The sequence below is a fragment of the Tamandua tetradactyla genome, chromosome 6, assembly GCF_023851605.1.
Source record: "Tamandua tetradactyla isolate mTamTet1 chromosome 6, mTamTet1.pri, whole genome shotgun sequence".
Classification (NCBI taxonomy): domain Eukaryota; kingdom Metazoa; phylum Chordata; class Mammalia; order Pilosa; family Myrmecophagidae; genus Tamandua; species Tamandua tetradactyla.
In genome coordinates, this window is record NC_135332.1 from 72,882,809 (window position 1) to 72,907,977 (window position 25,169).

At 40.4% G+C, this 25,169-nt stretch overlaps 2 protein-coding genes across 5 annotated transcripts in view; one reads left to right on the plus strand and one right to left on the minus strand.

Moving 5' to 3' along the window:
* RPTOR (regulatory associated protein of MTOR complex 1) overlaps positions 1–25,169 on the plus strand; it is a 516,265-nt gene that overhangs the window by 108,256 nt on the left and 382,840 nt on the right. For all 4 annotated transcript variants that reach the window (XM_077166178.1, XM_077166180.1, XM_077166179.1 and 1 more), the window contains one exon: positions 14,392–14,474. In XM_077166178.1, the coding sequence (XP_077022293.1) occupies positions 14,392–14,474 (83 nt within the window). The remainder of the gene's footprint in view (positions 1–14,391; positions 14,475–25,169) is intronic.
* Positions 5,432–10,905, minus strand: LOC143686121 (uncharacterized). Its single transcript, XM_077163139.1, has 4 exons — positions 10,612–10,905; positions 9,343–9,379; positions 6,594–6,847; positions 5,432–5,906 (listed from the first exon to the last, which is right to left on the minus strand). The coding sequence occupies exons 1-4, from the start codon at positions 10,615–10,617 to the stop codon at positions 5,880–5,882; spliced, it is 324 nt and encodes a 107-aa protein (XP_077019254.1). The 5' UTR covers positions 10,618–10,905; the 3' UTR covers positions 5,432–5,879.

The following is a 25,169-nucleotide window of genomic DNA, read 5'->3' on the forward strand; positions in this document are numbered from 1 at the left end:
CATTTATGACTGTATTTCTGTAGCTATATATTAAAATAATAATCACACATTTATACTAATGTGTAATTAGTCCAATCTAATTTGTGCAAGTCCAAACCAACCCAACAGGGTTTTCTCATTTTGCATATCTGTAACTCTCTTCTGACAGTGAGAATCGTGGAATCCTTGGTCTTCATATTTTACTGACTTGATGCAGCCTCCCATGAACTTAGTGTCTTGTCCCTGCCATCGCCACCCCCTCAGGCTCCTTCATCCTGCCCCGGTCCTTTTCCCCTAGAAGTGTCTACTCTTGTCATTCTGCCTGAGCTCCTGCAACTTCACCTAGTTACCCCTTGTTGTTGTTCTTGATAGTTCCTTCCTGGCCAGGACAGTTCTCCTTATCCTGTAGCAGGTGTTGACCTTGCCTAGCCCCATCTAATGGCTCAAGGACTGAATTGTTCAAGACGGCATTTCCGCATCTTCAACAAGTGCTTTAGACTTTAGGCTTGGCCAGCCCTGGTGATGGCGAGATAATGGTAACACTGATTGAGATTATGGAATCCCATTTTATGCAAGGTCGCATTGTGCAAGCTTCAAGGTCAGATGCTTCTGGGATATTCAAGAGTTGGAAACTTTCCCTTAGATAGCTGGCAATTCCATCTGGTAAGAGAAGGGGCTGGTTGTGGATTTGGGGGATAGAAAAGGGCACCTGCTTAGAATGGTCAGTGACCAAAGGGAGGGGAGCAGAGCCAGGACCCTGAGGCGTATGACAAGGGGTATACCTGTGATAGAGACGCGGATGAGTGGACAGAGAGGTGAGGAAGGACCATAGGGTAGGATAAGCCAGTGGAGGAGATTCAAGGTTAGCGTCACAGCTGTGTCTGTCATTGCAGTGAGAAGTAGGGTATTTCAGACCATGGGGGCTTGAAGAAAGAATGGGAAATGAGTCAGTAAAGATGGTACAGCAGCTTGACTGGCAAGGCAAGGAGAGAAGTGCTAGGAACAGGAGACTCAAGCTAGACAGTGGGTTTGCTTTGGCCTCATAAGATGAGAAGGACTGTAGTGTGCTTGTGGCTGAGGGGGAAGGGCTCTTGGAAGAAGACGCACTTGTAGGCATTGGCACCCTTGGAAAAACTTTAAGGGATGGCACTGCTTAGCATATACCAGTCAGTCTCTGCATGTTGGGCCTGGCATTGTGTTGTGTCATAGAACTAAAAGAATTTTGTTTTTCTCAAGACCCCCCAGCATGATTCCTTCCAGCCATTGCACTTTGGCAAGTGACTTGACTGTTTTGTGCCTTGGTTTCCTCATCTGTAAAATAGAGTGAATGAACCTACCCCATGGATGGAGGGACTTGCAGGCAGCATGAAGATGGGTTGGTACGAAGACTGGCATGCGGTGAGGGGCAGCGACATCCCTCTGACACCCCCTTGCTCCCTACTTCCTCCCCACCTAGGTGCTATGTGGGGGCTGGAGCCTCCCCCCCCCTTTTTTTAAGCATTAAAATACTGTGTGATATAACATATATACGAAGCAAAGAAAGAAAAAAGCAATAATTTTCAAAGCTCACTTCAATAAGTTGCTACAGAACAGATCCCAGAGTTTGTCATGGGCCTATTCTCCACCTCAGATTTTTCCTTCTAGTTGCTCCAAAACAGTGGAGGCTAGAAGGAGTATTAAGATAGTGATTCATCACCATACTCATTTGTTAAATCCAATTTTTTCTATTATACCACTTCCTACTCCTTTAATCCTTCTCCCAATCTATAGGGATCTTAGGGCAATGTCTGTCCTGACTTTTTCATGTTGAGAAGGGGTATCCACATTGAAGAATAAAGGGATAAAATTGATATGCTTGGAGAGGCTGGTTCCTCTGAGTTTCAGGATTTACCAGACCTAGGAACCCTCCAGGAATTATAGGTTCCAAGAAGGCAAACTTAATGCATGCAACCTTTATAGAATCTCAGTTTGAGCCCTAGGTGTTCTCTTTTCGGGGGGATACATGGTCCAAGAATCAAACTCGGGTCTCCTGCATAAAAGGTGAGCATTCTACCACTGACCACCTGTGGAACTGAGCCCTAGGTGTTTTTAAGAGTCAACAGGTGTGACATTGATTGGGGTTTAGTCTGCTCCACTTTTGTTTTATTGTATGTAGATTACTGCAAAAGAGTGATAAAATAAACACTCCTCATTTAACCAAACTTATTAAGTATGCCAAGGGCAGCTGTTCAATCAGAGATGAATGTGTTTAGCAGATGCCTGATCATAGGATACATGAGCCTTCTTATTTTAATTTACATATTAAACATTAAATATGCCAGGTAGTAATCTGAGAGAATTCCCTGTGCCTTATTTTAAGCATGTGAGTGTGGAATCAGTGTCACGTGTGTGGGGTGTGGGGGAAGGGAATTACACATTGTTGACTTTTTAGGCCATAGAAGTGTTCTAAATTTATGGGAACAGTCTGATGTATTGGAGCCGCTCTGATCTCAGAGACGAGGGATGGGGGGACTTAAAAATAGAAGGCGTCTCACTTTTCAATCTATTTTGTGTACCTGTGCATATATTAGCTAGTTAAACACACAGACACACACATGTTGTAGATAATACTGCTTCCAGAGGCTCTGAGAGAGGACATGCAAGTGTTTGTAATGTGACCCTTTAGGTTTCTCTGTGGCAACAAGCATTTGTCGCTAGAATAAGACGGTTTGCTATACTAGTCTTAAACAACTGTTTGGCCTTCCTGACAGGAAATGGTTTACCCTTTGTTGACTATCCCATATGAGGTACATAAGGCTTGGGTGTGAGTTCCTGCAGAGTGAGGAAGTGGTTGCAGGGTTTTGGGCGCCCGCCAGAAAGGAGCAGAGGGCATTGGGGCGGCCAGCTGGTGTGTCTGTTCAGGGTTTTGACTTGGCCAACTGACCTCACCCCTTTCCCCACCCCTGCTCCTCCCTCCCTTGAGATAATAAGATGCTATTTTACTTCATAGAAATGACATTTGCCTCTTTTCAAAGAAGCAGGGGAGAAGCAGTTTTGTTTTATGGTCAACCATTAAATGCTACAACAGTGAATGCAAAAACAAGAGTGATGCGTGCCCCGTACCTTGGAGAATTAGCCGGGGTTTAGAACAGAGCGTAGATGAGCCGAATGCTGAGCAGGAAGACTTCTAATGGAGCTGAAATCATTTTTATGTGTGAGCTAATGGTGGCTATACATCATAAAGGGCTAAGAATGCTTAAGATTTGTCAATTGCATGGAGATTCCGTTATCCCAAGCAAATGTTTGGGAGATACTTTGTTTCTCTCCCTTTCCTTAGAGAAAGGCAGCATAGATTTTCTTCCTTCTCCTACACATGTGAGTCTGAAGAGACCCTGTGTACGTAAGCGCAGGATATTATTGATTGACCATTGTGTAGCCCCTTAGTTGATAGAGTGCTCACAGACTTCGTCATTTGATTTTTTTTCAAATATTTTTATTTTTATTGAGGACTTTTCACACACATACAGTCCATACACGGTATAAAATCAGTGGCTCACAATATCACCACACAGTTGTGCACTCATCACCACAATCACTTTTAGAACATTTGCATCACTCCAGAAAAGAAAAATAAGGATAAAAAAATTGATAAATAATAGGAGGGATAAAGGGTAAAAACTGGGTAGATTGAAATAGTAGTGGTCAGTGAGAGGGAGGGGTAAGGGGTATGAGATGTGTGAATTTTTCTTTTTTGTCATTTGATTTTTAAAATGAGCTTGTATTGATTAGAAGGTTGGTCAAAAAATATTTATTAAGAGCAGACTTGGGTGATAAACCAAGTGCTTTGTACAAAAGAAGTATGAGCAGCCTCCTTGCTCTGGGGGTGCTTCTAACGTGGCCAGGAGATAAGTCTTGTGCCATGCAAAGAAAAGAGACCAGCACTCACACACTTTGCGTGGCCCAGAAGTTCAGAAGCCTCTGTAGGGTGGAAAGAGAGGACATGATGGGTGCTTCTGAGCAAGGGCCAGGAGGAAAGGGCTTTGAGGGGGGAGAGCAAGGGCACGTGGGCAGAGGAGAGTCTTGCGGGGGTCCCCTTGGGCCATGGGGCCCAATTGATAAATCTCAATTATATCCTTTAGGAATCCACTCATTATCCATGGAAGAAATAGAGAACATAGGATTTTAGAGCTAGAAGAACCATAGATGTGTTCTTGTTTGCCCTCCTCATTTTATAGATCAGGAAGTGGAGGTGGAGAAAGGACGCTGTAATTTGCCCGAGGTTACGTGGCAATGGAAACCCAGGACTTCTGACTCCTGGACCAACATACTTTCCTTTTCTATACTTTGTCATGGAGTTAGATATAAGGCAGATTGTGCTTTTTTAGTTATAATATAGTTATATATATTATATGGTTGCCTTTTTAGTTATGATTATACTGACAATATAAAATTGCCTTAGTGTTTATAACACTTTAAAACATATATTAAAAAAAACGGGTTAGGGTACATTTTAAGTTTTCATTCTTTTCTTTCAGTTTGGAGCATATAAAGGAGGCGTGTTTACCTTTCATAAAAATTTCTAAGTGTTATTGATATGTTAAGAACAGTCCAGTTATTCATACTGTAAATTGGTTCCCAGCTTATTTCTCTCCTGCCCATGAGCTGGAACATCTGCTTTTTGGGGCTCCTGGTTTAAGCTCTGTTTCTTCTGTCCAGTTACACTGACCTCTTTGTAGTATCTCTGACCCCCTCTGAAGGAAGATTGCATAACTGCGTGAAGCTCCACCCTCTACTTCCCAAAGGGAACTTTGTGAGAGCCATGACACCTGTATTTTAATACAGGGGACCCAGTCATCTCCCTCAAACCTGTTGCAAAGCCATTCATTCCTAGGTTTTTGTATAATACAGCAAGTGATGGCACAGAAACTTAATTTATGTGTGTCAATATGTAGGGCTTAGTTGGTTAGGATGGGGCTGGATTGTAGAAATAGCTGCTATAGAATTAGAGCTCCTGTCCTCAGGACCCATGGACCCAGAAGGACTGGGGATCCTGGCTGCCAGCCAGAGCTTTATTGCCAAGGGTGTGCATGGCTGCACACACACTAAGCTTTACTTTGAGCTTAGGAGGATGAAATGTCTTACATGCTACACCACTAATTATAAAATAGAGAGAGATGATATTATGGTTAATAAAATACAGTCATTAAAAGCCATTTCTAATTCCAAAGTAGCCCTTTTGCCATTATATATTTTCTCAATAAAAAATTAATTGCTCAAGGTTACATAACTAATTAGTGGCAGAGTCCCCGAAAGCCAAACACAGAAATTTACACTTGATCTGGTAGGCACTACTCAGTTAATAAGTCAATTAACAAATATTTATTAAGTGTCTATTAAATTCAAGGTACAAAGAAGTACAAAGACTCTTTGAGCAGTGAGCTCTGTAGTTTTTTAATTTTAAATTTTTATTGGAGCATACAGTTAGGAAAGTGCACATAATCCAGGTGTAGCGTTTGGAACATGTCTATAGTTTAAAGTCAACAACTCGCAATTCCTTTCACCCACACCATGCACATACGCAACACCGATCACACATGTGCAACCAGATCAAGAAGCAATATGACCAGCAGTCCATAGGCCCAGCTTGTCCCCTTCTAGTCTTCCTCAGCCAAGAGTGTCCACTCTCTTAACAGCCGATATTTGTTTGGCTTATTTTGCACTTATAAATGGAAGAATACAGACAAGCACTGTAGGCTTTTAGGAGAAGAGTAGCCTTACAGAAGCATTGTTCAGGATGGATTGAGACGAAAGTCTATGTCCTTTCTCCTGAGAGTCACTGGACCAGATTCAGGAACCCAGCTAGGAGGATGGGAGGGCCTTTCAGTGATGTCGGCAGGAAGTGACACGCCTGGATTGACGTGTTAGTGGTTGAGGATGGAGAGCCAGCTCTTTGGAAGGAAACATGGTTAGGACACAGTAATTGAGTTATATGTATGTAAAGAAGATGGAATGTTAAAAAAAAAAAAGAAAAAAGGGCCTCATGTTGTAAGGTTGGCTGTGCCCGCACCATCAGTAACTTTTGTAATCTTGGACCAAGTCATTTGACTGCTTTAAACTTTACTTTTCTCTTCTACTAATGAGATGAGTTGGGCTAATTTTCTTTCTATGTAAAATTCTAAGTAAGCATCATGAGATGTGGGGGAGGGTGGAGGAGAGGGAAAGTTAGGTTGAAAAGTTTATAGATAGGAAAAATTTATGAGAAGCTTTATAGAAATGCCAATTGCCATCCACTTTTCCACCCACTTCATTAATTTACTCATGTACTCACTCACTGTTGAAGTTTTATTAGTTCTTTTCTAGCTTCCCCTTAAAACAAAATAGTAACCTAAGAAGTTACTGAAAGAGAAGTGTTTTATCAAGACAGAACTATAATCTAAGTTTATGTTCTTTCCAGTTCATCCCATATCAAATTGATAATATCGTCAGCAGGGTCCATCTAGAAATTTAATGTTAGTGTTTTAAATGCATCCATTTAGTTGACCTCTTTCTTTCTCCTTCTCTCCTTCTCCCTCTCATTTCTTCCCCTCTCCCACTCTCTGTCATATTCTTGGGAATAAATCTTAAAATTAACTTACCACAGGGATTCCCAGTAGATGAACTATGACAGTCCCTCTTAAATGACCACGGCATGATGAAGGACCAGTAGCTGCTTCTGCCATTCCTGTGAATGGGCAGGTATTTGGTCCAAGACCAGGGGGAAGAGTGCTTGTGGAGCCTCTCCGAGTGAAGGTTTCCTGAGTCTCTACTGGTGTTGGTGGGGTGCCTGCAGAAAGTGTGACAGCAGTGTTGTCCTCCTGATGACCTTCTGGCATGCCTTCCTGGGAGAATACTGCAGAGAGGAGGGTGGGAGAGTGGAGGGTTTTGGGCTTTCTTTGCTTCTTTGTCCAAGTGAAATTCTAGGAGGAGGTTCAGCTTTATCTCCTCTGCCCCCAATCTCTCAACTTTTTGACTGTTTAAGCTCCTTGCCTCTCTTTTGGTTGAGTAGAGGATATGCATAATGAACTGCAGCTGATGAATTTCATTCCTGTATAGGTCTCTTATCTTCTACAGAGGAAAACATTTCAGTTCTCTCTCTTACCCACCAGTTACCACCACAATGGGGGCTACCCAGTAAGAGTGAATGAGCAAATTAAGAGCTTTCAAACTCCTCCATACATTTACTCCCTTGATCATTGCACATACCACATGGCCAGTTATTTGAATGGTTTCTGTTTTTTAAAGCTATCTTCTGCCTGCCTTTGCTTGTTTTATGTACTTGTGACCCTTAATTTTTGTTTTTTTTCCAGACCCCACTCCATTCCTGTCTTTTTTCAGTTTTAGTGATCTGAATTGATCCAGATTATGGCAGAGTTGATTGGGATCATTATTTATTTATTTTTAGACTTTAGAACTCTGTTCCTACCAGAACAAAGAGAAATGAAGATTAACTTCTAATTTCTTTAGATATTGACTGTAACAGATCTACCGTAATTCTTCCAGATAAGTTTGAGGTAAACTGATTTTTACCAGGGTCCCCTCAGCCAGAGGTATTCATTAGATAACCAGGCTCTGCTGTAGAACTGTTAAAATTAGCATATCCAGAGATGGGACCTAGGCATCTCTAGTTTAAAAAGTCCCTAGAAAGTTTTGACATATCCACTGGTATATGAGCCCCTTACCTCTAAAATTCTACTTAATTTTATGCTTAACTTTTATTTATTTATTTTTATCTAAGTAATACACGCGTAATTAAAGATCAAATAGTACTGAAAGGAATATTATTAAAATGCTGTCTCCTGCCCCTCTCCGCCCCCAGAGGGATAGTGTTTCCTTTCTTGCCATCCCTACCTGCACTGGAGTTAGAAATTTACTAGTTGTTTTGATTTGCTCATTTTTTCTGTGACTTATGATGAATTTATTTATTTTTTACAAGTATTCTTGTAGATCTGTCATATGCCTATCAATAATTTCTTTCAGTGCTCAAATTGTGTATTAGTTTAGATACTTTGTGGCTCTAGCTAGGCTCCATGGCCTCTAGACCTGGAGTGTAGACTCCCTGTGGCTCCAGCCAGGCCCCAAGGTCTCTTGACTTGGAGTGTAGACACCCTGTGGCCCCAGCTGGGCTCCATGGTCTCTAGACCTGGAGTGTAGACTCCCTGTGGCTCCAGCCAGGCCCCAAGGTCTCTTGACTTGGAGTGTAGACACCCTGTGGCTCCAGCTGGGCTCCATGGTCTCTAGACCTGGAGTGTAGACTCCCTTTGGCTCCAGCTGGCCTCCAAGGTCTCTAGACTGTGCAGACTTCTCCTGGCTCCAGCTGGGCTCCTTTGTTCTCTAGACCTGGTGTATAGATGTCTTGCAGTTTCCTTCTCTTTCTCATTTCTTAAGTTGTATGTTGCCTTTTTTGTGGTGTATTTTCCAGGAAAGGTAGCATAGTACACAAATTTTGTTTTTGAATGTCCAAAATACCTTTATCTCATACTTGGACATCAGGTTGAAAATGATTTTCACTGAGAGTTTTAAAAGCATTGCTCTGTTTTCTTTACCTTTCAATTTTATTGGGAAATCTAGTGCTTTTCTAATTCCTGGTCCTTTGTATGTGGTCTAATTTTTCTCTAAGGGTTTTACTTTGTTTTTAGTTTTTAGCAATTTGATTATTACGATGTGTCTACATGTGGATTTCTTTGGGCTTATCCTGTTGGAGTTTGCTGAGCTTCTTGAATCTGTAAGTTTCTGTATTTCACTAAATTTGGGAAGTTTTCAGCCATTATATCTTTTTTTTTTTTTTTTTTTTTTAAAGCTCTACATTTACTTTTCTCATTCTGGGTCTCAGATGACACAACTGAGAGACCTTTTGTTATTATCCTGCAGGTCCCTTGAAGCTCTTTTCTCTGAAACCAGTTAGTTTCTACAAAGAGGAATCTTGTACTCTTCTACCTAGCTGGTATTCTACCTGGTTGGTATTCAAGGAGTGAGGCAGGAAATGGAGAAAGGCTTTGCTTTCTTGAGCCTCTTTATGGTCCCTGTAGTACCTGCTGTTCCTGAGGTGGGAGCTCTTCTGGTTCATTTTTTCCAGAAAATAAACCTTTTAACTCTGCCAGGGTGTCGGAGAGGACAATACTGTCCCTTGGCTGCGTTGGATCAGGGAGGGCCCTGGTAATCTAAGTGCTCCACCTGGACTTCTGCACCCCCTGTTTAAGCTCCACACGCCATCCTGCCAGATCCTGGGATCAACTGGGGTTCTGCATATATAGTCTCCCTTAGGCATGTTGTTTTTGCTTGCTGTGCCCTGGGAAGCCCATTTTATCTCTTCCATTTGTTCTTTGCCTTCTAAAAATTTGTTCTTACCTCTTCTCCTGTTGTCTTTGTCCTTATAGATTTGCACCTTTAAAAAAAAATTCCATCGTTGTCATTTTAATGGGATTTTGAAAGGGAATGGAGATAAATAATGTGTTTGTTCTGCAGTGTTTAACTAGAGTTTCTATGATTCTAATGCAAAATGAATTATATAGACAGAATGTTCATGGTTAAGATATGTCAAGGGGTGGCCAGGAAAGGTATTCTGGAGGAAATGGTATTTTAGTTGACCCTTAAAAGAGTAAGTGATATTTGAATACCTGGGAAAGGTCAGGGGTTGGAAGTAAAAGCAGGTGCAAGAAAGGCACATTCAGGGGACAGTAAGCAGTTCTGCCAGGCAGCATGGAAAGGTTCATGGAAGAACACGGTAGGTTAGGAAGAACTAGCCGAGAGGCAAAATGAGCATATGGGATTTCATTTTGCAGTTACTTAGCTCTCAAGCTTTAGTGCACCTAAGAAATCACCTGGGGGCAGGGGTGAGGGCTTATTTACATAAAGATTCTTGAGCCCCTTTCCCAAGAAATGTGGATTCTCTGGCTCTAGGTTGATGTCTAGCAGCCTTTGTTTTCAAACTCCCCAGATGACTTTCATGGCAGTCAGGTTCGAGGACCACTAGGATATAATGGCCTGCCTGCTTCTTTCCTTTCCTCAGTTGCTAAATTGTATAACCTGCATTATGTAACGTGGACTGGAAGCAGGTAGATATAGGGGCCACAGCACTGACAATGTGGTGGTCCACTGTCCTCATCCAGTGCCCATTCCCAGTACCAGGCTGTAGCCCAGCATGTTATTCCAGAAACTGAATCCTTTCCTTGGGGTCCTAGGCCTTCATCATGGACTCACTTCTTTGCCTTCTGAGCTTGGGGCTGGCTTTCCTGCCTCCGGACATGTGGATATTGTAGACTGCCTGTGGCCAGGTTTTCTTGGCATTGTGCTCTAAGTTTGCTTTTTGAGGTTTACTGATATTTTCTGCTGCTTGGATTTTTCCAAACGCCTACCCTCTCCTCATTAGCTTTGTCCTTCTCATCCGTGACCCAGCCTTGATGTGTGACCACATGCTGTGAAAAAGGAAATCTCTGACCCTTGCCTGCACTGTATCTCTTAGTCATCAAATGTTGACAACTTGTGCAATTGATGAGGGTGAGGTTCTTATTGTTTTTGGTTCTCTTATCTGAGACCAAAATACTGGCTAGATGATCTCTTCCCTCATATAAATATAGGACCAGAGAGGAGTTTGCCTGATAAACCAGATCTCCTTACCTTCATCTGGCATCCTTCCCAAAGCTCAGCAATATTTGCCAAGGTCCAGGGTGAAATTGTCTTTTCAGACCCAGCTTAATCCTGTCATTTTTATCTGTCTCCATGAGAACTCATTGAAATGTTTCTGTAACTTGTAGCTGATACACTGTTGCAAGTGACTGCAGTAGCTGTGACTCTCTAGTGGTGTCGGTTTGAGTGGCAGTTATGCTAGAAGCCTGAGAATGATGGTAGATGGAGCTTTCCTTTTTTTAATGAACTTTTTAGTTTTGAATAGTTTTAGATTTATAGAAAGGTTGTTGTCACGTAGTCTGTACCCAGTTTCTCCAAATGCTAATATTTTACTATGGTATATCTGCCACAATTAATGAACCAATATTGGTACATAATTATTAACCAAAATTGATTCAGACTTCCTTAGTTTTTACCTACTGTCCCTTACCTGTTCCAGGATCCCATCCAGGATCCCATATTACATTAAGTTGCCCTCTCTCCTTAGGCTCCCCTTGACCTGACAGTTTCTCTGACTTTGTTTTTGATGACCGTGATAGTTTTGTGGAGTGCTTGGTCAGATGTTTTGTAGAATGTCCCCGCGTTGGGATTTGTCTGATGTTTTTCTTATGATGGGTTTTTCGTAGGAAGCCACAGGGGTGAATTGCTCTTCTCCTCTTATATCAATATGCCTTAGCACTATTGATGTTGATCTTGATCACCTGCCTGTGGGTTTTCCACTGCAAGGCTCTGCTCCTTGCTTAGAGAAGCCAGGCTGGGTTAGCACCGGTCGGGGGTGGGGGTGGGGTTTACCAAGAAGGAGACTGCTAGTGAAAATGGGAGAGGTTAGCTGATGTATTTAACTGTGGGAAAAGTGATATTGAGAGTGGTACTTTGGGAGAATTGGGCTAGAATTAATGCAGGTATACGGAAAATAAGGAGACAAACATTGCAGGGAAAAACACTACAAAAAGATGTAGTTATGTAGTATAGTAATTGGCTCAACACTGAATGTTTACAGACATCGTAATGTAAAGCACTGAATATTAATTTAATAAAAATGTGATGTATTCCTGATATCCACCTCTTTTCTGAGTTAGCCCTCTTAATGTTTTTCGTGACAAATCTAATGCTTCTGACCAAAAACTTGCTTGAGCTCTTCTCTTTGCTGTTAACACATCATCTAATAACAAGAATTGACTATAATTAGGGTAAAAAATCTATTGCCTTATAAGCTAGGCATAGACTATATATAAGTTGATGCTAATATCCTGCTTTCAAACCAGGAATATACAATCTCAAGATTCAACTTGGAGAGACATATGTCATTCAAAGGCCCTTACTAAAAAAATAAATAAATAAAATAAGCAATGTAGATATGTTGGGAAAATAGGGAAACTGCTTTTTTTTTGGTACAATGCCTTGAAATATTTTTGATTTCTTTAACTGACTATATATATATAACTTTGAGTTTATAAAAAGCTCATGGAAATTCTCTGACTAAGAGGGAGAGGTTGAATATACAAGAGTATAAAGGGATAATTAAAAATTTAGGCTTCTGAGGAAGCGGATGTAGCTGGAGTCCAGAACACCAAGTAGAAGAATTTGTCAGCTAGAAGAATGCTTAGATAAAAGCTAACAATAAAAATATTCTACTTGCCCAGTAGTCTTTTTTAAAATTAATTTTTATTTAGAAACATTCTATTCTTACCAGCAGTGGTATTTTGAAAGGATGTTTTCTGCTTTGAAATCAGAGAACCTCCGTTGTGAACAACTTCTTCCAGCCATTCTCAAAGGGTGGCCTATGGATGATCCCTGGGTGTCCCCAGAATTTTTTCAGGGATCTGTAAGGTTAGAACTATTTTCATAATAATATTAAGACAGTATTTAGGCTTTCCATGGTGCTGACATTTCTGCTGATGGTGCAAAAGCAGTGGTGTTTGAACCTCCTGGTGCCTTAGCACTAGTCAAGGCAGGGACACCAAACTGCTATTTGTTTTCTTTACTACCAATTATTTGTGGTTTAAAAAAAAATCCAGTTTCCTTAAGATTGTCCTTGACAAAGCAGTAAAACATACAGTTTTATTAAATCTCAGCCATTAAATGCACAATGTTTTTAATGTTCTGCCTGATGAAATGGGAGTAGGCATGAAACACTAATGCCGAACACTGAAGTAGATGGGTTGTAATGAGGAAACACAAACATTCAGTTGAGTGAATTGTGAGCCGAGCTAGCAGCTTTTTTCAAGGAATACCATTTTACTTAATGGAATCATAAGTAAATCTTGGCAGACATTTTCTGGGAAATGAATGAACTTGAGCCTGTCACCCACTTCAAGGAAGATAACTGACAGGGTTTGTTGCTAGTGAAAAAAAATGAGATTTCAAGTAAAAATCTAGAATTTGGAAACCTTGTATCTGCCTCTGTGTGTATGATAGCTTCCCTAAATGTAAAGACTTTTCTGATGAGATCCTGGTGATATTAAGCACAGATTTTCTTTTGTTATTACAGAATGAAATATGGCAGATCTGTGTAACTCACTGAACCAATATGTCCCAAGTGACAATGCATGATGATACTTAATCATCTGTGGGTAAAAGATTCATTCAAAGTGCAAAATGGTCTACTGGATTTTATTGTAATAGAGCATCACAAGTTCATGGATGTGGTTTCAGATTCCACGTTGCAAATACTCTTTAAGATATTACCACTTGTTGAGTTGGTGTAGTATGAGAGAAGAATAGATATGATTATCTAAAACGGCTATTTAACATTCTCTTCTTTTTTTCTAACGATATATCTTTGCGAGGCCAGAGTTTCTTTATGCTCTTCAACCAAAACAACATATTGCAACAAATCAAATGCAGAAACAGATACGAGAAACCATTTGTTTTCTATTAAACCAGATATTCGTAAAAATGCAAAACAGTGCTACTCTTCTCACTAAATATTTTTGGGAAAATAGTTATTTTTCTTAGTAAATATTAATGTTAACATTTGATGGCATGTTTGTTATTTAAAAATGAACAAATATTTAAAAACTTTCTCAGTTAAATTTTTAGTATAGTGAGATACTGATAGATATAATAATCATATAAACAAAAGTTCTTAGGAGTTCTCAATAATTTGAGTGTAAAGGGATCCTGCATCAGAAAAGTTTGGGGACTGCTGGTTTAGAGTCATTTGTTCTGCAAGTCACTCCTGGAATAAATGGGTGAACCATATATGTGTGTTTGTGAAATTGATTTTTTATGGAAGAAGTATGAGACTATAGAAGAAAATGTTTTAAAATGTATCCTTGCTTTGTGCTTTTATTTCTTTCTCCTGCCCCTATACAGATGAAAGCTGGAGTTTGTACATGAGGAATGAATTTGTATTGTTGTCAGTGTAGAGCTCGTTTGTCCACACTATCTCTGTTTTGATAGAAACAACCTCCAAGCCCTTTCACACAAAGCCTAAGTAGAACTGGAATAAAATAGTAAGAGTAGAAAAGACTAAAGCTGTTAAAATCCAAGCAAGCAGAGATGGAAGAAAAACATTCATTATACCAGTCATTTTAATAAAAGCAGTTTCTATAGAAAGATGAATAGTTGTGGGGATTTTTAACCATGTTTGAGTGCAGTAGCAGTCCCATAAATCTGGTTAAATACAGATAAACCTCAGGCCATGTTGTGTCACATCCAAAGATGACTTTGATGTGAAGTAAGTAAGAGGAAAAACTGTGACTGATAAGTTTAGTTGAGGAAGAAATGCACATATGAAGAACTTTTTTCTTTTCATTGCTCCCTTAGATCCTCTGTCCATGGGTCCTCAGAAAGCTCTGGAAACCATTGGTGCAAATTTACAGAAGCAGTATGAGAACTGGCAGCCAAGGGTAAGCTTTCTTTACTTGTTTGCTCCTTTCTTTCTTTCTTTCTTTCAGGAAAACTTTAAATCTTGGTTTAAAGAAATTTTGATTCCAAGCAAGGATTTTTTATAGGCCTTGACCTCTTACAGTTGGTAAGTGTCCACTCCGTGTTGCATGCTTACCTTCTCACCAAGTGTCTCTTAATGCATGTGGCACTTTTGTGATGGCGGGGCATGCCATTATGAGTTAGGAATAGAGTAGTTGATGACTTATTTTGCTTAAGATTATTTTTCAAAATCCATAGAAAAGAAAGAGTACTTTTCCTATTACTCTTAAATCATGGCTTTTATTTTGTTCAGGAAATGTGTTTTCAGTAACTTTTCTGCAACCTCAGCTAGTTAGAGCTATTATTCTTGTCTTCTATTTTCAAATAGTTCAGGGGGAAAAAAAAGCATTCAAAAGATGACACCTATTATATGTTTTCTCTTTGATTCAAAGGTAAGGTCTTTAGAAGGAGCCAATCACCAATTACTGTTTCTTTTGTTGCTTGTATTTTACAGTTTTTTTTTTTTAAAGAAAAGTGTCACAGAGTACTTAAATGGTGTCAAATTGCCTTTGAGATCTTAGAGTATTTGTAAACCACCCAAAGACCTATTTACTTTAGTCTTTCTTGTGAACTGGTTTGAGGATTTAATAGGAAATGATAAATTTGGGGTCTTTATGGAGGTGCATTCACGTTCAACTCTGTGTGATGGGTTCTGGAATCTTCTGCTGGAGTGGGATAAAGAAGGCAGGTCAAGTGAGTGGCCCCTGCCTGAGCATCTTTGGGGAGATGGACTCCTGTCTTTGGATGTAAGTCCAGTGGAACCAAAAGATTATAAACCTTTTGGTTTGGGACACTTGCCAGATTGAGATTTTGGTTTGTGGATAGTTTATCCATATGGTCTGGAATTTAGGAATTCTTCTTTGTAAATTATCTGCATTCTAAGAGTCAGAGAATAGTCAGAAATGCAGTTGCTCATGCCTTAGCTGTGCCCTTAGGTGATTTCTAAGTTAGTAGTGTGTGATTGCTGTAGCCCAGCTCTGTCTTAAGGTATATCTTTGTGCTTTGCATTTCTAACTCGTCCAGTCACTCATAGTAGATTTTTACTCTTTAGAAGGCGTTTTCTAAGTGGCGATTTTAACATAGACTAAGGGTTCTATGCTTTCTCTATCAAATTTCGGTTGCCTTTTTCTTGAGAATGCAATGTGTTTGGGTGTTGGATGAGGACTGTAGAGATATTGTGATGGCATATTCCTATAAAAATAGTTGAGATGCCTGGTGTTATCAATACAAATTAGTCTCTTTGAGGACTTTCAAGATATTGCAGAATCTCTGCCAGGCTGGACAGGTACTGAGTGAAAGGGCAACAGAGCGAATTTTTCAGTGCCCGCAGTGAGTGTGCTTGTGGGTGATGCTGGAGGAACAAGGTGTTATTGGTGTCTAGGAGTTTGATGGCCAGCAATGTTGAGATGTAAGAAATGCCTTTATGATTCATGTGTTGGGCGTCATGTCTTTGCTTTTGGCTGGATACATTTGTTTAAAAAAGAATGACCAATTAAATTCATGTATACCAATTGTGTTCTTCATAGAATGAGTCTTTGTTGGTTTAATTACCTCCTTTTAAAGGAGTATTGCATAATTAATACAATCTCTCTGAGTACATATGTTTAATATTCTAAGATATTGAATGTTTATTTCATTTGGTATGATTTATAATTTTTTTTGAGTACTAAGAGATCTAGTGTTTTATTACTAGTTTAATTTTGTAGGTGTTAGCTAGTTCACAGTAGCCAACAGTAAATAGAGTCTTCTAAAGTAGGATTTATTTTTTTAAATCTAAATTTCTGTCTAAGAGCAAATCTCCTTGACATCAGAAAGTGACTTTATCATGTAGTTAGGCAACATTTGCATATAGTTAATAATTGCAGATACAAACATGACAGCATAGAATCATGTATAGAATTAAGACATTCCTTTCCCATGGGGTTGTAGGAAGGCTTTTCTAGGGTAGTGAGTGAAGATATAAACTGAAACAGTCCCTGGATAGATGGTCTTTAGCCTGAGAAAATTTGTTTAAGTTGGTGGGATTTCAGTAACATATTTGCAAAATAATTTTCTTTACAAAAGATGGTATAGAGGACTGCTGAGATGGAGAATGTTTCAAGAATGTAGGATGGTTAGGAAAAGGTGTTAGGGTGCCAGTATGGTGGCAGTCCTTCTAGGTTGGTTTATAGAGTGGCATCTAGAATAAAGGATCAACTGCAGCCTAGCAAAAAAGCTGTTTGTGCAGAGTGGATCTTTTGCCTGCATTCAGGAAGCAAAACTATGGTAATGAATACTTAATATTTTCCTTTTGAATGCCAAGATTATTGTATTTATTTTTTAAATATGATCAAAATGTTTAACAATTTCCTGCTGCAAAGCATCAGTGAGTCTACGCTGTTTCCCAAATTGCAGAAGTGGGTGGATGCTGCCGGATACTCTTGACTCGCTTGTGTGGGGCTCTGCCCTGTGCACTTGGTGATCATCGTTGCATCCTCGGTGCACAGCTTCTCTGTTGCTCATCATTTCACTTGTGTTAGGAAACGGGGAAGCGGGGAGGCCTGGCATCTGGTAGCAGTGATTTTCAGTGTATGGCCAGACCTCATGCTGCCTTGTAGTGTTTGCACAAAACATGAGGCAATCACCACGCTCAGATGTTGGTGTGCAAGGTGCCTGGCTCTTAGCTGTAAATCAGGGTCCTTGGAAACATTGCAAAGCTGAACACGTACCACTTTATTGTACTCTACAGGGCTCTTGAGTTTTCTGCAGTAATAAAGAGAGGTTGATGTGCCATCTGCAATAAAACAATGGGAATGTTATTAAATTTCCTCGACCTTTGATGTAAATATCCACAGATCTGGTTTTCTCTTTCTCTGTGTCTTTTATTGCAAGACCGCAGAGGTTGGGCAATTTGAAATAAGGTCATTTTCATTAATGTTTGCTGAAATTGTTGCAAGGCACCATGTTGTATGGATGGGAACAGATTAGGGAATGCTTATTATCTGAATAGCAGTTCCCTGTCCAGACTGTGCAGAATATTGACCACCGAAAACCAAAATGCCAATGTATGCTTCCCCCCTCCTTGTTTTTCTAGCTTTAACTGTCCCAGATCAAGTGTTTTGATAAAGGTGATTTTGTTGAAGAAGAAATTTAGAGAAACTATGACGATTACATTTTTTTCCTGAGAGCTGCTAGACTCTTTCTGGCCCATATTTCCTGGCCAGCCTGATTGAGCCCTTTTCTAAATAATTTATCAGTTTGCCACTGGTGAAATACTTCTTCTGATTAAATTTAATACTTTGCCTTATTGCCTTGTAGGTACATAAATTTGTGTTCTGCAGGAGATTGAAGGAAAAAATGCCAGGCGTTGTTTCAGCTGAAAATACTGCAGTTAGATAAACTTCACTCATTTCATCATAAGTCTCAAATGAAAATTTTATTGGGAGATGGGAGTAGGAGATTACAGAGCCGGGGGGTATGTAGTGAAGAATTTATCTTTTCAAGAATTTTCCAAACAAATTGGGGTTTTGGCAGTTTATACTAGAAGTAATTTAGGAGCTAGAGTCAGTGAGGAAAAACAAATGGTAGGCATCTCAGCCACTATGTTGCCCTATCCCAAGAAAAGTACTCCCAAATTAGAAGAGAAATTGTACAACACATTTGTTTGGGCTTACTTTTAGTTTTCCTTGATGGCTTAGAAATAAAACTGTATGGAAATATTTATAATTTATTAAAGTAGGTGCAGAAGTTGGGTTAAAGTTCCATTATTAGCAGGCGTCTGAAGTGATCCCTGACTGAATCCATTTTGATTGATGTGTGTGTCTAGGAAAGAGACAGAGATTACCTTTAGTTATTAGTGCACTCTGCTGTGAACACTCATCATCTTAACCAGGTTTGTGGGTAGTGAAGGTGTAGATCCTCTTTTGTAGTGATGCAATCTACAGGAAGCTGAATGGTAAATAGGAATCATATTTGAGATGACCAACAATTGTTAATGAATTCATATGTGACAGTTCTTAGTTATCCTTATACAGCTATATTTTGTGGATCACATTTGGCAAATTTAAAATTTCAGTCTTCAGTTCTTCCTGCTTCTCAGATCTGTCTCACTTGATGTGTGGTCAAGGGGTGAAAATGGGTTTAATTGTAGACACGCAAGTTTTATAGCATTTCATGCCAAGCAGAATATACTTAGGGAGAGAAGTTTATCTCAGGACAAATCAGAGTCCTGCAGTCTGCTCCCCAAGCCAAATAAAAATTACTGACATCTAATCCAAGTGACATTGGTCCTTCCATGTGACATTGATTATGTCGTTTGCTCGCTGATGATTATTGCGCATGGGGGAAGAGAGTTTGGCGAGAGGAGTGGTTGAGAGGGCCAATGTTGGACAATTTCTTTTTTTTTTTTTTTATTAATTAACGGAAAAAAAGAAATTAACCCAACATTTAGAAATCATACCATTCTACATATGCAATCAGTAATTCTTAACATCATCACATAGATGCATGATCATCGTTTCTTAGTATATTTGCATCGGTTTAGAAGAACTAGCAACACAACAGAAAAAGATATAGAATGTTAATATAGAGAAAAGAAATAAAAGTAATAATAATAGTAAAAAACAAACAAACAAAAAAAACCCTATAGCTCAGATGCAGCTTCATTCAGTATTTTAACATGATTACTTTACAATTAGGTATTATTGTGCTATCCATTTTTGAGTTTTTGTATCTAGTCCTGTTGCACAGTCTGTATCCCTTCAGCTCCAATTACCCATTATCTTACCCAGTTTCTAACTGGGTTGTATTTATTAGCGTAAAGTTGTTCATAGTATCCTGTTATTACCTCCTTTATTTCTGTGAGGTCAGTAGTTATGTCTCCTCTTCCATTTCTGATCTTATTTATTTGCATCCTCTGTCTTCTTCTTTTTGTCAGTCTTGCTAAGGGCCCATCAATCTTATTGATTTTCTCATAGAACCAACTTCTGGTCTTATTGATTTTCTCTGTTGTTTTCATGTTTTCAATTTCATTTATTTCTGCTCTAATCTTTGTTATTTCTTTCCTTTTGCTTGCTTTGGGATTAGTTTGCTGTTCTTTCTCCAGTTCTTCCAAGTGGACAGTTAATTCCTGCATTTTTGCCTTTTCTTCTTTTCTGATAAAGGCATTTAGGGCAATAAATTTCCCTCTTAGCACTGCCTTTGCTGCGTCCCATAAGTTTTGATATGTTGTGTCTTCATTTTCATTTGCCTCTAGGTATTTACTAATTTCTCTTGCAATTTCTTCTTTGACCCACTGGTTGTTTAAGAGTGTGTTGTTGAGCCTCCATGTATTTATGAATTTTCTGGCACTCCGCCTATTATTGATTTCCAACTTCATTCCTTTATGATCCGAGAAAGTGTTGTGTATGATTTCAATCTTTTTAAATTTGTTAAGACTTGCTTTGTGACCCAGCATATGGTCTATCTTTGAGAATGATCCATGAGCACTTGAAAAAAAGGTGTATCCTGCTGTTGTGGGATGTAATGTCCTATAAATGTCTGTTAAGTCAAGCTCATTTATAGTAATATTCAGATTCTCTATTTCTTTATTGATCCTCTGTCTAGATGTTCTGTCCATTGATGAGAGTGGTGAATTGAAGTCTCCAACTATTATGGTAGATGTGTCTATTTCCCTTTTCAGTGTTTGCAGTGTATTCCTCACGTATTTTGGGGCATTCTGGTTCGGTGCGTAAATATTTATGATTGTTATGTCTTCTTGCTTAATTATTCCTTTTAATAGTATATAGTGTCCTTCTTTGTCTCTTTTAACTGTTTTACATTAGAAGTCTAATTTGTTGGATATTAGTGTAGCCACTCCTGCTCTTTTCTGGTTGTTATTTGCATGAAATATCTTTTCCCAACCTTTCACTTTCAACCTATATTTATCTTTGGGTCTGAGATGTGTTTCCTGTAGACAGCATATAGAAGGATCCTGTTTTTTAATCCATTCTGCCAGTCTGTGTCTTTTGATTGGGGAATTCAGTCCATTAACATTTAGTGTTATTACTGTTTGGATAATATTTTCCTCTACCATTTTGCTTTTTGTATTATATATATCATATCTGACTTTCCTTCTTTCTACACTTTTCTCCATGCCTCTCTCTTCTGTCTTTTTGTATCTGACTCTAGTGCTTCCTTTAGTATTTCTTGCAGAGCTGGTCTCTTGGTCACAAATTCTCTCAGTGACTTTTTGTCTGAGAATGTTTTAATTTCTCCCTCATTTTTGAAGGACACTTTTGCTGGATATAGGAGTCTTGGTTGGCAGTTTTTCTCTTTTAGTAATTTAAATATATCATCCCACTGTCTTCTAGCTTCCATGGTTTCTGCTGAGAAATCTACACAAAGTCTTATTGGGTTTCTCTTGTATGTGATGGATTGTTTTTCTCTTGCTGCTTTCAAGATCCCCTCTTTCTCTTTGACCTCTGACATTCTAACTAGTAAGTGTCTTGGAGAACGCGTATTTGGGTCTAATCTCTTTGGGGTGTGCTGCATTTCTTGGATCTGTAATTTTAGGTCTTTCATATGAGTTGGGAAATTTTCAGTGATAATTTCTTCCATTAGTTTTTCTCCTCCTTTTCCATTCTCTGCTCCTTCTGGGACACCCACAACACATATATTTGTGTGGTTCATATTGTCCTTGAGTTCCCTGATCCCCTGTTCAAATTTTTCCATTCTTTTCTCGGTAGTTTCTGTTTCTTTTTGGATTTCAGATGTTCCATCCTCCAGATCACTAATTCTATCTTCTGTCTCTTTAAATCTATCATTATAGGTATCCATTGTTTTTTCCATCTTTTCTACTTTATCCTTCACTTCCATAAGCTCTGTGATTTGTTTTTTCAGTTTTTCTATTTCTTCTTTTTGTTCAGCCCATGTCTTCTTCATGTCCTCCCTCAATTTATCAATTTCGATTTTGAAGAGGTTTTCCATTTCTGTTCGTATATTCAGCATTAGTTGTTTCAGCTCCTGTATCTCATTTGAGCTATTGGTTTGTTCCTTTGACTGGGCCATATCCTCAATCTTCTGAGCGTGATCTGTTATCTTCTGCTGGCGTCTGGGCATTTAGTCAGATTTCCCTGGGTGTTGGACCCAACAGGTTGAAAGATTTTTCTGTGAAATCTCTGGGTTCCATTTTTCTTATCCTGCCCAGTAGGTGGCGCTCGTGGCACACGTTTGTCTGCGGGTTCCACCAGTAAAAAGGTGCTGTGGGTCCTTTAACTTTGGAAAACTCTCGCCGTGGGGGAGGTTCGCCAGCTGAAGCGGCTTGGAAGAGTGCCAGCCGGCCCGGGGGTCCGAACGCGGGGAGGGTCGCCGGCCGCCGCAGCCCGGGAGAGCGCCCGACCGAATTTCCTAGTCGGCCCGGGGCGCCAAGTGTGGCGGGAGGGCGCCAGCCACCGCGTCCTGGGATAGTGCACCGTTCCCAGCTGGACCGGGGAGTCACGTGTTTGGAAGGGACCCCCCCCAGTCACCGTTCTCCGCGTTCTGGGGATTTCCGACCCAACTCTCTCAGTTGGTCTGGGGGGCCTCGCGTGGTGGAGGCGCCAGCCGCCGTGGCCCGAGGGGGCCTGCCCAATTCTGCCAGCTGGTCTGGGAAGGAGGAAGGGAGGGAGTCCGGCCGCTTGCCGTCCCGCCCGGGAAAGCCCGCGCCCCTCGGCGATCTCACCGGAGCTGGTTCTTCCAGACAGTCAGCCGTTCCAGGATGGGGTACGCCGTCCCTTTGATCTCCGTCGTGGCTCCGGGAGCTGCTCTGTATCGTCTCCACTCCCCCAGTAGCTGTTCTGGAGGAGGAAAGGTGAGGGTGGCAAGGCTGTCGAGGACGGTGGCGGAGGATCCGGTGAAGGCGGAAGAGGGCACGGTGGTGGTTGGAGAGCCGCCGGACCAGGAGGAGAAAGGGAAGGATAAGATGGCGGATGGAGTGCCGGCGGAGAAGGGGTTAGAGGAGGGCTGGCTGGCGGTGGGAACGCCGCCGGCGGATAAAGAGGGAGAGGAGGGACAATTTCTTTTATATTTTGGACATCCATAGGCATGGCCTTTGGTGTCTGGGCATAGGTGCTCTTTGCAGAACCTAATGTTTTTATCTAATGCAATTTTTTTGTTTGTTTGTTTTTAGAGACTTTGAATAACAACAAATATTTATTATCTCATCCAGTATCTATGGTTAGGAATTCAAGAGTGATAATGTAGTTGAGTGGTTCTGGCCCTGGGACTCTCTTGAGGTCACAGGCAGGGCATTGTTTGGGTCTGCTTCCTAAGTGGCCTTCCATGTGGAGTAATTCAGTTTGTTGTGTTAGGGTGGAAGGTAGGATGTTTGAAGTTCAGGCTTTCTCACCTTCTCGGAAATGTTGCTAATTGACATTTTTACCTGTATGGAGTACAGGAGAGAGAGAGAGAGAGAGAGAGGAGAGAGGAAGCAAGAAGCTGAAATCAGAAACCAGGTGGCAGAGGAACCAAGGATTGCCAGCAATCTGGGAGACTAAAACAGCATACTTGACAAAACTATCAAACTATGAAATGGTTACATATTAGGGAAAGAGCCATCTCAGTGCAGGATGCTGGCCTGGACATGGAGTACCCTGCTTTTGTGGAGAATTAGATGTCCTTTCCTGTGGACTGAGCATACATCCCAGAGGTCCACAAACTTTGGGCATCTGCCTCTGCTTCTGGGGCATAGCAGTAGCTGCTACTAGAAATAACTCTCCTTACAAGGGTTCCTTAATGTTCTGGAAGGAATTTTATGCAAGAATGCAGTAAATGCACAATTAAGTGGCTTCTACCTTTGCTTGGTATTTTTTAGTCTGATGTCACTTATCAAGGAAGTGACTGAGTTTATCTTAGGCTCTGTCTTACATTTAGGAAGTGCCTCCAAGATGCTTGTGGAATGACCAACATGAATTGTTTCTTTGACAGCTTTGGGCTTTGTGCTTTGGGCAGCCATGTTATGCCATCAGTCCCAAATTTACATCACTATTCAGGGGTGAAAATGGCCATATAATTGAGATCAGTATCATCCCGGACATGCCACTCTAATGCCATTATGCTATTATCATCCATAGCTGCCTCCTCATCTGGCTGGCTTGCTCCCTGCCAGCCATTGCTTCCACTTCTTGCCTCCAAACAACCTGGTTTTCCTTCAGCTTAGTCCACCTTGTTTGTGTTTTTTTGACAAAATGCAAATGAGGACTCATAGCTAAAGGCCAAATTGTAGATTGATAGCTCACAGTTTTACATAATTCAGCCTCTGGTGTGAAGCACTTTGCATCCTGTACTCATTAAATTTGCATGACATTGTAGACAATATCTTTTGGTTGTCCTAGAGTTAAATGTTATGTTTTGACTATCACTTAACTGCTTACTGCCCAAGATGTAAGAAATATACTATGACAAACATTTTGACTTTGGCCTTAGTAATATTTCCATATTTCATCTTTCTCCCCTTTTTCCTATCACCTGAACCTGAAAGCTTTTTCATATACAGTGTTCAATGAGAACTCTGACTTGGGCTCTTCATCCTAAAGTCTTTATTCAACCCTGCCTACGCTCTTTCCTGTCTTTCCCTGTCCCCAAATGCCATAGTTTTGGGAACAGCCTCCTTGAAAATGGAGCTTAGATAATGAAAACCAGTTTATAACAAATCCTTTATCCTAACCCCACTTGCCATTGTATTTCATAAGTGAGCATAGTCATTGTCAACTCTCTGCTCTCACTAAGAACGTAGTGACATGACCTATAAATTCTTTTAAAAACACACCAAACACATTTAAAAAAAAAAAGGAGGGATGAAGAAATCATTTTGCAACTTGTCTGGGAGGACAGATAACCTGTTGTTATCTGTCAGGGCCTCTTCAGGGACACCAGTCCATTAGAACTGTCCTGGGAGGTGGAACCCATTGCCGCCCCTGGACTGGACTCTTGCTCTCTACAGCAGAGCCCCAGATCTCCAGGAGGAGCCTGTTTATGATTTAATCCCACACCATTTTGAATGCCTGGAAGGGACTTCAGAGTGATTTCACTGCCTTGCATGGAGGAGGCACTCTACTCATGCACATCTCTTCTTGTTTACCTGGTGGCTCCTTTCATAATTCATGTTACCTTCTTTTGCTCTATGAGTTGCTGCTTGAAGATGTGCCCATCTTATTGGCAGGGAAAACTCACTGCAGGAAAGGAAATGTTTCCTTTCTACCATTGTACTGGTATTGTGGGTGGGAGTGGGCAATAGGTTGGTTACCATGGAAAGAACCTGGATTACTTGAATTTTGGCTTGCCACTTCCCAGATATGTAACTAGGAAGTTACCTCTTAACTTTTTAAGATTTGTAAATATAAATGTAAATGAAGGCTTGATGGGGAGATTAAGAAGATGTTAAGTACTGGTACCCTGTGAGGCAGAGAGCCGATTTGTCTGCATATTCTTCCTTCCTATCCCTTTCCTTTCCTAACGTATGGAGAAGGTGAAGGCTATCCTCAGAGGCATTCTGCTTAAAAGTTTTCCTGTTTTCAAGTCCTTTTCTATCTTGCTTTTTAAAAAAAATCTCCAGTTTCATCCTGTTGGCTGGCCTACCTGTAGCATAATATTGTTAGAGAGGCCTGAGGGCTTAACTCTGT

What these genes read in the sequence shown, in the direction of transcription:
- LOC143686121 (XM_077163139.1), bottom strand. An exon ending in CAAAGACAACAGGAGAAGAG is followed by an intron (nt 6,848 to 9,342) that starts GTAAGAACAAAT and finishes TCCTCTCTGCAG; the next exon opens with TATTCTCCCAGGAAGGCATG. An exon ending in ATCTACTGGGAATCCCTGTG is followed by an intron (nt 5,907 to 6,593) that starts GTAAGTTAATTT and finishes TTCCTTCCAAAG; the next exon opens with AGCTGGCTCTCCATCCTCAA.